Source organism: Ornithorhynchus anatinus, chromosome 3 (genome assembly GCF_004115215.2).
Source record: "Ornithorhynchus anatinus isolate Pmale09 chromosome 3, mOrnAna1.pri.v4, whole genome shotgun sequence".
Lineage (NCBI taxonomy): Eukaryota > Metazoa > Chordata > Mammalia > Monotremata > Ornithorhynchidae > Ornithorhynchus > Ornithorhynchus anatinus.
In genome coordinates, this window is record NC_041730.1 from 93,890,378 (window position 1) to 93,903,676 (window position 13,299).

Below are 13,299 nucleotides of genomic sequence, written 5' to 3' on the forward strand. Positions count from 1 at the left end.
ATTACCGAATGCCGTAAAATCCATATCTTCTAGATTTTCCAAAATATTCTCTACCGAAGCAGTAAACCTTTTAAATGTCGAAGAATCCATCATTTCTGTGGGGGGTGAGAAACAAGACATTCATTTTTTTTTCAATGACCAACGTAGACAGCTTGACCTGGAGCTTGTGAAAACAGAATCAATTAAATGTACAGAAAGCAGTTACCTTCAGGTGTTAGTTTCGGTTCATAAGCTTTCCTCTTCTTCTGTTTTTCTCTTTTCTTCATTTTTCTAGCAACTAAAGAGCAGTCAAGAGATTTTTACAATGAAGGATTTGCATCAATTTAAACCACTTCCACTTTTGTTCATGGCTTCTCTTAAAGGATTACGTGCCGTGAAATTGAATATTTTAAGTAGCACGTACCAGCGAAGGAAACTAAACTCGCACACTTGGACTTCGACTGGAGTTTCCCCAGTGTTCAGAACTTTGCAGTGTGCCTTAAAGTAATCCTTGGAAGGGAAGCCACGATTCGAAACCAAGTTGGGTTGGGATAAATTACCCTCACTGAGGCTGGGAGGAGGAGAATAATCTTCCACGTCAGAGTCCGACGGGCTGCGATTGCGGTAGCGGCTACCACCGGAACTCCTCCTTCCTTCATGAGAATGGCCACTCCTCCTATGATCACCAGAGCTTCTTCGGTCCCGCTCTTCATATTCCCAAGCTTTATCGTCATCTTTATCTTTCTTATGCCGCTTCCGAGAAGCTAAAAGTGAAGCAAATCCCCACGACAAATGGTTTACGTCACTCAAAAGGCCGCTAGAAATTCTGACAGATGAATTAAAACTCTCCGGCACTTGTTTCTCGGAAAACTTCCAAACAATTCTGTTTCGTCCGAAGAATGACGACCGAGTTAGCACCTCTTAGAGTAGCACGGTCTGGGGCTTAAGGTTTTGCGGGAAACATTCGATTCAATGAAAGGCTCGGGAGGCTCGGTCTTCAAATGCAAATGAAATTTTACTTTCGGTGAATTAAATCAGAGCTCCTTATGAAGTAACAGTTACGACTGGTACTAAATGCAGTGCGGGGGCTAATTTGCCCCCGACGGCAGAATCAAAATTAAAGAGCCCCTCGTATAGCTGGGGAGAGCACCACGGACTAGGAGTATTACAATACATAGGCACCTATGACATTTACCTACAACTATACTCTCTCTACAGAGTTGTTCATTCCTCTTAAAGATGGTGCTGCTGATGGGGTAGGGCGTAAGGGTGTGGCTGAAAAAAGCCCCTGAATGCTGCTAACCCACTAAACCCCAAAACCGTCCTCTGCCATGTTGGCAGATTTACCACTTACAGAGCCTGCACGTTAATCGGTCACCCACTAAGAGACGTGAAACTACAGAGCTGGAAAGGAAATCAAGAGATGGCCTAGTACAATTATGTCAGATACACTCTTATGGTTGGACAGCTCTTGCCGTTCACTGGCAGATCACCCATTAAAAAACCTGAAAACTACTAAAAATGATTTGCCAAAATGACTGATTAATGCACTTGTACTTAGACAATGAAATTGGTGACTACAACAATTTCTCTTTGCTTTTCCTAGACGTAAGTGGACAACAGCAGTGACCTTAAGGGGACAAAAAGGCAGGAGAGAGCGAGGGCGAGAGAGAAAGAAAGAAAAGAAAGAAGGAAAGAGAACTACGCTTCTATGATAGTTGCACTTGCTCCCACCTACAAGATCCTGAAAAAGCAAACTCACTTTTCTGGCATAATGATTTACCCCTCGAATTTTAAATTTTACATCATTCTTCATAGAAAATTGAGGGAGTTTACAGGAATTTCCTTCTCCCAATACTGTTTAGATGCCGGGGAAAGGAGTTTTATCTTCCATAGCCCTGAGCATAAAAGGTCCCAATTTCCAGCATTCCTAATCCAGTTCCCCTGGATATAAATGTTTGCGTACAGCTTAGAGATATACTGATTCGAGCTTAGACTTGTTTACTTCATAATCCATCATAAAACTTCCTAAAACTTGTCCAAATCAAAGTGACCGTCTCATTTTCAAGTCTGATCAGAACTTGGCCAATCGGACGCCGATACTCTCCCGGAAACGTTGCGCCCTCGCTCAAACACAGTTATAAGAAACCTAAAGGACACCAAATTGAGGGAGAAACAGTAAGAGAATTATTACTTACATTCAAAGGCTTCTTCACTGTCATTGTCTTCATCAGAACTGATCTCAGCATATTTTGGCTTTTCATTAACTGTGCTACGTTTGCGCTTGTTCATTTTCACACGTTCACAAAGAGGCATGGTGGATTCAATTTCTGCCAGGAGTTCAGGGGGCAATTCTTTTAACACTGACTGATCTATACTACCTATTAATGAAGAGTAAGAAGAAAATTTAAATCTGAACACAAATTCAAAACTTTCACAAAAGTCAACACAGTGGAACTTAATTGACAGTATTTATGTGGAAAAATGTAAAAATTCCAAGACAATATTTAGATACTTATTCTCATAAGACATTCATTCCTGACTTGTCCTCAAACTCAATGTTTGTACTCACTGCCATATTATGATAGCAGGATCAGTTTTGAGTAAATGATGTAACAACTTCAACACGACACAGAGTAACATAATATTCAAATCACAGTGTCTCAACAAAATGTGCCCTCTTCCCGGGAGCGAGACGGTAGATCTTACCCTAACTGGTTCCCAAAACCTTGAATAAGAGAGGTTGGAAAACTTAGTGCAGAACATAATAACTGCATTATGACTCCATCTGCTCTCATTCCATGAGGACAAACAAAGCAAAACAAACACCTAACATTCTCAATCGATGGTATTTTTCAAGTGCTTACTGTGTGCACAGCACTGTACTAAGCGCTAGGGAGAGTACAATACAGAATGAGCCGACACGCTCCCTGCCCACAGCGGGCTTACAGTATACAGAGGGGCATTTTCGTCACGACCTAATCTTTGTGCAAGTTTAGGGCACTGGACCTGCCTTTCTTTGGCCTTAGGTTGCAGGGAAAGCCAATGGGGGTCTCGGAGTAGCTCTGCTTTCGTTGGACGATCCATAAAACCCCCTGGGTGTTCTCCCCTCGAAAGGCTGCTTCAGGGAAAGGGTTGAGTGACGACCACTGGTAAGCTTTAAAGGGAAGCGATCAAACAGAGGGCTACCGACGATCGGCCGGTCTGTCCTGCAGCACACCACAGAAAGGGCGGCACGCTCAAGGTGGGCTTCGGCAGTGACCTCCTTTAGATCAACAGTGGACAGGGATTATCCACTTTAACAGAGACAGTCGAGGGTTACTTCAAAGGATTTTTCTTCATAAAATGGAAGAAAGCATCAATTTAATAAGGGGGACTACATTCAAATCAGGGTGATTCTGCATGACGGGCCTATCGCAATATTGCCGAGAAACCGTCAATCTCTCTGCGAAGAACTACAGTTTGTAATGAATACTGCAGTGCTTAAAAAATAAAACTCTAAAAGGTTTATAACTCACCAAGCACAAGTCATTACCTGCCTGGTGGGCGTAGTGACTTGTGCTGGGCAAATATAAAGTTCATCCCCTGTACTTCCCAAGTGCTTAATACAGAGCCCTGCAGATATTAAGCGCTCAATAAATACCATGAATCGATAGAGTCCCCATCCTGATCAATATATCGGGAGCTCCTTGAAGGCAGGGATTGTTTCTACCTTACTAACTCTAGTGTTCTCTCCCAAACGCTTAGTACAGTTCTCTGCATAGAGTAAGCGCTCAGTAAGTACTACTGATGCCCCAAAGTGGTGACTATCATACGGCAGGACGTTTTATTTCACTACTGATATATCTCCAGGGGAAAAGAATGGGCCGGCAGAAAATTAGCCAGCAAAGTTTTGGAATTTATTAACACAGTAGCTCTACGGTTCCTAGTCAGAAAGGCACAATAGGAGAAGTTAGGAAGTTGGGGAAAAAGTCGGGCTTCTTAAAATTCACAGGACTATGCCACTGCATTATTTCAAAATCTTAAGCACAGAAGGGTGGGGACAAGAAAATACAGATATTGCAGCCACATCTTCCCAATACAAAATTCTGGATTCCAAAAAGCAGTTAATTTTGACCTATGGGTTTCAAATGAGCAATTCACATTTTCTCTATGTGAATGTGTATAACGCTGTTAATGGAGCCACCCTATATATTTAAATGTGCTAAAACCAAAGCCGGCGGGTGACCTACAGTCATTCCTACATTTGATATTTACATATTATGATCTCTGCTTGGTTATTCTTTATACCACCCTGGTTTTATATACTGGGGCCCATATATTTTTTGCTCAAAATTGTACACAACACCACTGCATTTTAGATTGATCTTTCAGCTACTTCTTTTTCCCTGCAGTCAACATTTAGACTGAACTGTGTGGGTATAGTGCCAGGTATAGATACCGTGCCCAGGACTCCAAATTAACATGGCTCCTGCCCTTTAGAAGCACAGATTTTAAAAACACGTCATTAGGCTTTGGATTGGCTCACGCATTCTTCCCAGTTTAGTACAGTACTTCACACAACGAAAACACCACCGGAGCCCTCCTAAAAATCACATCCCCAGCAAGAAGCCTTGCCTGACTAGGCCCTCATTTACCCTACAGCCAATCAATCAAATTGTTTGAGCGCTTACTATGGGCAGAAAACTGGGAGAGTACAATATCGCACCCTGCCCACAAGGAGCTTAAGTCTAGAAGGGACAGGGTTGCCTACGCGCTTGAATCTGAACCCCTTAGGAACCAGACTGTAAGCTCCTTGTCAGCAGGGATCGTGCTTACTCTTCTGTATTATACTCAAGCGCTTAATACAGCGCTCTGCACACAGTAAGCGCTCAATAAATACCACTGATTGACTACTAACTGTAATCTTGATAGACTGACGTTGCATGTTGTTCTGTAGCAAATCTTTCCGGCTTCCTTCTGTCCGCTGTGCCTGAGCTCATCCCACCTGACTTATTAAGCAGGAGCTGTTCCGGTCGCCTCATCAGTCGCCCCTCACTCAGACGCAACCGCAGGTCGCAAAACCGCACTAATGTTGTTCTACCAGAGAAGCAGCGTGGCTTAGTGGAAAGAGCCCGGGCCCGGGAGTCAAAAGGTCGCAGGTTCTAATCCCGGCTCCGCCACTTGTCACTTCACTTCTCTGGGCTTCAGTTCCCTCATCTGTAAAACGGGGATGAAGACTGCGAGCCCCACGTGGCACAACCTGATGACCTTGTACTTCCCCCAGCGCTTAGAACAGTGCTTGGCACACAGTTAGCGCTTAACAAATACCATCGTTATCATTATTACTTATGATTCAGGACTTAAAAAAATAACAAGGATGGTTCCTGATTCCCAGAATGGCTCAAAAATCAAAGAATCAGGGGTAGGGAACAGGACAGACACGCAAGACGAAACAATAAAAAGGCCACACAAAAGCACGAAAAACAAGGATAATAACTACATCCAGAGCAGTGGGTAGGGCAGGGACAAGAGGAGCCTCGTGGCTCAGTCCAGTAGCCACAGCTGTCACAGGTCCAGCTATCTCCGTGTTTCCAAAGCTGCGGCGAGAAGCGGCCGCCGCCTAGAGGAAGGAGCGTGAGACTGGGAGTCGGAGGACCTGGGTTCTACTACCGGCTCTCCCACCTGTCTGCTGTGTCACCTTGGGCAGGTTGCTTCACTCCCCTGGGCCTCAGTCACCTCACCTGGCAAATGGGGATTACGGCTGGGAGCCCCACGTGGGTCAGGAACTGGGTCCAACCTGATCAGCTTGAAACTACCCCGACGCTTGGGACGGTGCCTGGCACCTAGTGAGCGCTTAACAGATGCCATAAAAAAGAAAAAAGACCCGACGCTGCTTCAGTCTCCTCACCCCGACCGGTTAGAGGAGACGTTGGTGGGAGTATCAAGGAGGCCGAAGAGGCGGACTTCCTCCCACTCGGAAGTCCGGATGCTCCTGCTGCTGCCTCCTTACTCTGGCCAGCTGGAAAAGAGACTGATGGAAAGCCCTGATTGGGGTGGGGGCTGGACAGGCTCTCTCCCACACCATCGGTGAACGGTAATAAATACAGAGCAAAGGCGTCTGTACTAAGGACGTGGGAGAGTTCACTCGCAGCGAGGAGTTACAGACTACAGACGGTCTCGGCAGTCTGGTGGTATAGGGAGCAGCTCTTTCCTCACCCTGGCTGCCTGGAGGAGAGATTAATGACTGGGGGCTGGACACTTTCTCTCCTGCAAAACAGGCCTCCGCGGTCTGTGAGTAAGAGGACACTGCAGGTGCTTCCTTACCCCGGCCAGCTGGGAAGGGGGGCGATGGGAGTCCCGGTGATGTAGGGCGCCGGGCAGCTGTTTTGGCTGACAGCAGGGTTCGGTGGTCAGTTTCTTGGGGACAGCGATTGTGTCTTCTATCGTCCTCTCCCACGCCCTTACTTAATACAGCGCCCAACATACAGAAGGCTCTAGGTACATTCCACTGATTAATAGGCTATAATAATAATAACGTTGGTATTTGTTAAGCGCTTACTACGTGCAGAGCACTGTTCTAAGAGCTGGGTAGATACAGGGTAATCAGGTTGCCCCATGTGAGGCTCACAGTTAATCCCCATTTTACAGATGAGGTAACTGACGCTATCTGCGGCGGCAAAAGGAAGGGCTGATGGGGCATCCGACGGTGTGGAGGTCGGGCAGGCCTGGGTGAGCCAGCGGAAAGGGGATCACCTGGGGCCCGATGCTGCCATTTTCTTTTATTATTTAACATTTCCTTCCGTGACCACAGTCTGGCCCAGTGGGTAGCACACGGACCTGGGTTCTAATCCCAGCTCTGTCACTTAACTTCTCTGGGCCTCAGTTACTTTATCTGAAAAACGAGGACTAAGAGCGTGAGCACCACGTCCAACCCGATTTGCTCGTATCCTCCCCCCGCAGCGTTTAGTAGAGTGCCCGGCACAGAGTAAGCGCTTAACGAATACCACAATTATCGTCAACACCTTGGGGGGCTGGTGGCGGAGAGTCTCGCTTTTGCTAATCTGCTCCCGATCCAGCTTGATTCGGTCACCAGAGCCCTGCATGCCTAGTATCGTTTAGCGTGTCCAGCCTTCCTCCGCGACTCAGAAGCAGTACGTGAGTTCAAAGGAACTAGGAAACGCGAAGGCTTGAGGACAAATCGGGGGACTGGGGAGGTTTCCTGTCCAGTCTAATCCCCCGGATCAGACCGTGAGCCCATCACCGGGCAGGGATTGTCTCTATCCGTTGCCGAATTGTCCATTCCAAGCGCTTAGTACAGTGCTCTGCACATGGTAAGCGCTCAATAAATACTACTGAATGAATGAATGAAGTGTCGGTCCAGACTGTCACCCATGCCACACTTTAGGTCTGGGCAAACTTGGGGTACGTCTGCAAAACGGCACACACCATGTTTCGCTACGTTCCGTACCTAGGGCGACACATGGGAAGTCGCGTGCTTTTCCACGTGGCGCTGTGAACGCTGGGGATCGGGTCTAATTCTCACCCTTGGATTATTTTCCAGTGGCGTGCACACATTACGCACTCGGTGAATACTCTTTAACGAATGGGCCGGCTAGCCATTCGACCTTAAGGCACGCCATCGGAAACAGCTCAAGAAACCCAACGTATTATCTGAAACAGGTCCAAGGCTCTCGGTCATGCGATAAGCCGGCTGAGACCACTGCTTTATAGTCTTCTTGCTCAATTTAGAGTGAGGCTCACTGTTGACATACCCCGCCCCAAAGGACAGACTGACTTTGATATGGTTTTCGACTCCTTCCCTTTCAGTATATCACTTGTCAACTAACTGCCAAGGGAGCAGAAATCAGGGAAAGCGTGTTGGACTCTATCTCCGATTAGTACTGTTGGCTGCATATCAGATCTCCGTGGCACAGTCTGAAACATGACCTCAGCTTTCCGCAGATTAACTGTCAATCCTAAACACTTCACTGCCTGCAACGTGGTCTACGCTCTCCTATTTGTCTACCTGTAAATGCGCTTCAAGGACAGAGTGATCAGCATATAACGGTTCCTAGATGACGGCCTCAAGGATTTTTAAGTTCACAGCTTGTTGAATCGGAAGAGTTTCCTAGAGTACCGAAATACCCACGGTTAGGGTTTTTTTTTGCCTTTATGGGTGGCTAAATAAAACAGAGTGACTAAAAGCTGGGTAAGTTATGCAGTCTTATATCGGGGACTGATTTTGAAATACAATTCGTTCTAATTCGAGACGCCATTAGTGTCATAAATTTAGGATGTTGATGAACTTCCAGAGTTTCCTGGTACACTCAGTTCCGTAAGAATGTGAGAAAGCCATGAATTTCCTAGAGTACCAAAATACCCACAATTAGGATTTCTTTGTTTGGTCTTTAATGGGTGGCTAAATAAAACAGACGGACTAAAAACCGGGTACATTACACAGTCTTATGTTGGGGAGTGATTCTGAGATGATACATTTCTAATTCAAGATGCCATCGGCATCATAAACTGAAGAAGCTGACGAACTTCCAAACTTCCCTAGTACACTCAGTTCTGTAAGAATGTGAGAAAGCCGCATTAGGCCGGCCTGCATCCTGAAACAGTGAGACAAACTTAGAAGTTTCTCAAAGGCCGGGTCATTCTTGAGCAGCCCCTTGCAAAGACAAGGTTGGAATCCATAGGGGCTAATCGTATATACTGGGGGGTCCACCTACGGCGTGGTCAATCAATCACAGAGGGCGACTGGGAAAAAGAGGAGGATTAACTCTGTGGGGAAGAAGCCTCAAGAGCATTGTGAGGCAGGTCTGGATGAGGCGTTCAGAGGGACCTGAGACAAAGTTTGGTCTCTGACTGGGTAACTTGAAGGAAGGATTTAGGTAACGGAACTGAGGCACTGGAATTCCGTCCTGCCAAGAAGTAGCTAAAGAGTTCTTGACGATGTGCTCGGGAGTCCGGACGCCGAGTCGGTCCCGGCCAGAGTAATATGCTGAAAGGACCCACCCAGGAGATGGGCTCGAGAAGCAGGACTGACTAGATGGACGCCGGGTGACTGAGGGGGACGGTGAAAGCCAAGAAGGGATGGTGGCAGTGTTTTGAAGTGTTAATTTTAGGAGTTACTTTATAGTGAAACGGAAAAAAACTGCCCCATGTTTGAAAAAAAATCCCGACGGTCGTAGAAGCCCAGGAATACCACTGGGAGACTGAGCCCTCATATGAGTACTATTTGGTTTTAATTCCGGTCAGGAGACGGGCTAGTGAGACCCTGAAATAGCGTGGCTCAGTGGAAAGAGCACAGGCTTTGGAGTCAGGGCTCATGAGTTCGAATCCCAGCTCTGCCACTTGACGGCTGTGTGACTGTGGGCAAGTCACTTAACTTCTCTGTGCCTCAGTTCCCTCATCTGTAAAATGGGGATTAAGACTGTGAGCCCCACGCGGGACAACCTGATTCCCCTATGTCTACCCCAGCGCTTAGAACAGTGCTCGGCACATAGTAAGCCCTTAACAAATACCAACATTATTATTGAGAAGCAGCGTTGCTCACTGGAAAGAGCCGGGGCTTTGGAGTCAGAGGTCATGGGTTCGAACCCCGGCTGTGCCACTTGTCAGCTGTGTGACTTTGGGCAAGTCGCTTAACTTCTCGGTGCCTCAGTTCCCTCATCTGTAAAATGGGGATGAAGACTGTGAGCCCCACGTGGGACAACCTGATTCCCCTGTGTCTACCCCAGCGCTTAGAACAGTGCTCGGCACATAGTAAGCGCTTAATAAATACCAACATTATTATTATTGAAATGCTACAGATGGTTTTCACTGTGTATTTTTGTTGGAACGTGATAAAAGGATCGGGGAATATCCTGACAGCACGAGTCTGCCCAGATATAGCATAACGTTGATTAGGAAGAAACGGGTATGCCAAGTTTTGGATAGAGTACAACATGAAACTTCTACAATTAACACAACCATCATAATCAATCCATGGTATTTACTGAGCATCTTCTATGTGCAAAGCACCGTACTAAGTACTTGGGAGGATGCAATACAAAAGAATTAGCAGACACGTTCCCTGCTCATAAGGAGCTTAGAGTCTAGAGGAAGCAGCATGGCACAGTGGACAGAGCACAGGCCTGGGAGTCAGAAGGACCTGGGTTCTCATCCCAACTCTACCTCCTGTCTGCTGTGTGACTTTGGACAAGTCACTTCACTTCTCTGGGCCTATGTAAAATGGGGATTAAGACTGTGAGCCCCACGTAGGACAGGGACCGTATCCAACCTGATTAGTTTGTATCTATCCTAGTGCTTAGAACAGTGTTTGACACACATTAAGCACTTAACAAATACCATCACTATTTTTATTAGAGGGGAAGACTGACATTAATATGAATAATAATTTATGATATATAATTTAAAGTTATGTACATACATGCTATGGGCTCAGGGCGGATAACAAATGTCCGAAGGTCACAGATCCAAGCACACAGACAACCAAGGGAAAGGGAAGCAGGGAAAAGAGGGCTTAATTGAGGAAGGTCTCTTGGAGGAGATGAGAGGTGAGCTTATTCACAAGACAATCGTATTTGGAAGAGATACAGGGTTTGAGTCTGGGTCAGCTTTCATATTTTACTGCAAGCCATCCTACTTGCTAAGTGATAATATGCACGTGATCGATGCTAAGATAATCAAAGGGCACTAACTCCAAATGATCTGCTCCCCACTGGGTGGCTTTTAGGTTTTGTTTTACTACCCGGGAGGAGGGTGAGATGGAAAGAAGGAACAGAGAAGCAAACAAATCTGAAAAGTGAATTTTGGGAGACAGTGAATCACAGAATGATTCACAAGCACTTGCTGGAATGTTTAAAACCAATCAAATTCCTTCTGAATAAAGTGGAAACTTATTTGGCTACGCTAACTCATTCAACTAGCAAAATAATGCAATAGTGACAAATACTGGTCCCTGCTGCAAAGACACAGGATAAACCTCATGAGCTAAATTTTCAGTAGTCTAGAACATTAGTCACAGAGTCAATCATCAGTTAACTTTACTATTTCCTAAAAGTGCCCAAATAAACCTTGCTACTAACAAAAACAACAAAAAGTGTGTGTGGGGGGGTACTGATTATTTTTCCATATTTGATTGCTTTGGATTAAAAATAAAAAATCAGTTGTCTCCCCCACCCCAACCCCGCTTTTTTGTTGTTGTTTGTGTTAACAGGAAGGATTATTTTAGTACTTTTAGGAAATAGTAAGGTTAACTGAAGATTTGCTTTAAGTAACTAGTGTTCTAGACTACATAAGAGACCTAAGAATTGTACTTTTCAAGCGCTAAGTACAGAGCTCTGCACACAGTAAGCGCTCAATGAATACGACTGAATAAGGCCCATATTTACTAATGGTAGTGAATTCTTTGAGAGAGGGTGTGTGTTTATGGTAGTACGTGTATACATTGTGTTAGAAATATTGCTCATCTCAAGCCACACAATGTCCTTGTATCCCTTATCCTAAAAAACCAACCAACCTTCTTTGGATCAAACAGCCCCCTCCCAACTTGCTCCTACCATTCTTTTCCAAACTCCTCAAGCAAGTTTTCTACATCCGCTGCCTCCACGTCCTCTTTCCCAACTCACTCTCTAACATCCTGCAATCTGGCTCCCACTCTCTCCACTCCATGGAAACTACTCTCTCCAAGGTCACCTATAACTTGCTCCTTGTCAAACCCAACGGCCTCTAATTCTCCTCCGCCTCAGTTGCCTTCAACACCGTGAATCACCGCCCTTCGAAGCAGCGTGGCTCAGTGGAAAGAGCCCGGGTTTAGGAGTCGGAGGTCATGGGTTCTAATCCTGGCTCCGCCACCTGTCAGCTGTGTGATTTTGGGCAAGCCACTTAACTTCTCGGTGCCTCAGTTCCCTCATCTGTAAAATGGGGATTAAGAGTGTGAGCCTCACATGGGACAACCTGATTATCCTGTAATAATAATGCTGGTATTTGTTAAGCGCTTACTATGTGCACAGCACTGTTCTAAGCGCTGAGGTAGATACAGGGTAATCAAGTTGTCCCACGTGAGGCTCACAGTTAATCCCCATTTTACAGATGAGGGAACTTAGGCCCAGAGAATGATGATGTTGGTATTTGTTAAGTGCTTACTATATGCAGAGCACTGTTCTAAGCGCTGGGGTAGACACAGGGGAATCAGGTTGTCCCACGTGGGGCTCACAGTCTTAATCCCCATTTTACAGATGAGGTAACTGAGGCACCGAGAAGTTAAGTGACTTGCCCACAGTCACACAGCTGACAAGTGGCGGAGCCAGAATTCAAACCCATGACCTCTGACTCCCAAGCTCGGCTCTTTCCACTGAGCCACGCTGCTTACTATGTGCAGAGCACTGTTCTAAGCGCTGGGGTAGATACAGGAAAATAAGGTTGTCCCATGTGAGGCTCACAGTCTTAATCCCCATTTTACAGATGGGGTAACTGAGGCACAGGGAAGTGAAGTGACTTGCCCACAGTCACACAGCTGACAAGTGGCAGGGCCAGGATTCGAACCCATGACCTCTGACTCCCAAGCCTGGGCTCTTTCTACTGAGCCACGCTGCTTGCATCATCCGCCCTGCTGACCTCCCTGCCTCCTTTCTTTACCCACTCCAGTCCTACTTCCCTCTGCTGTCAATGATTTTTCTGAAAAACCGCTCAGTCCACATCTCCCCTCTCCTCGGAAAAACCTCCAGTGGTTGCCATTCCATCTCCACATCAAAACCTCCTTACCGTGGCTTTAAAACACTCAGCCAGCTCACCCCTGCCGACCTGACGGTCGCTGCTCTCCTCCACCACAGCCCAACCCACCCACTTCACACCTTTTATCCCAATCTCTTCACTCTACCTCGATCTCATCTTGTCACAGCCTCCCTCTGGCCCGGAACTCCCTCCTGCGTCATATTTGACAGACCACCACTCTCGTCACCTCCAAAGCTCTAGTAAAATCAAATAAGTTCCCAGAGGCCTATTCGGGGAAGGCCTCCCTTCGGCATCATCTATGCATTTGGGCCTGAACTCCTTGAGCACTTTGATAGTCACCCCTTCCCCACCCACCCCGGCACTTATGTACATATACATTTGTAATTTATTTTCATGACTGTCTCCCCATCTTATCTGTAAGGTGTCTGTGGGGCGGGATCATGTCTAGCAATCATATTGGACTGCTCTCTCCCAAAAGCCTAGTATAGTGTTCTACACACAGTTAGCATTTAAATACCACTGAGCAAATGTAAACACCAGTATGCCACTTTTGAATCTTCAAGGATGTTCTCTCTATAAGTATATGTAGCAGTATTT

At 46.2% G+C, this 13,299-nt stretch overlaps 1 protein-coding gene across 5 annotated transcripts in view; it reads right to left on the bottom strand.

The window, feature by feature from the left end:
- NIPBL (NIPBL cohesin loading factor) overlaps window positions 1–13,299 on the bottom strand; it is a 273,195-nt gene that overhangs the window by 64,872 nt on the left and 195,024 nt on the right. For all 5 annotated transcript variants that reach the window (XM_029060956.2, XM_029060960.2, XM_029060958.2 and 2 more), the window contains 4 exons: window positions 2,178–2,360; window positions 540–743; window positions 206–277; window positions 6–95 (listed from right to left, as the gene is read on the bottom strand). In XM_029060956.2, coding sequence (XP_028916789.1) covers window positions 6–95; window positions 206–277; window positions 540–743; window positions 2,178–2,360 — 549 coding nt within the window. The remainder of the gene's footprint in view (window positions 1–5; window positions 96–205; window positions 278–539; window positions 744–2,177; window positions 2,361–13,299) is intronic.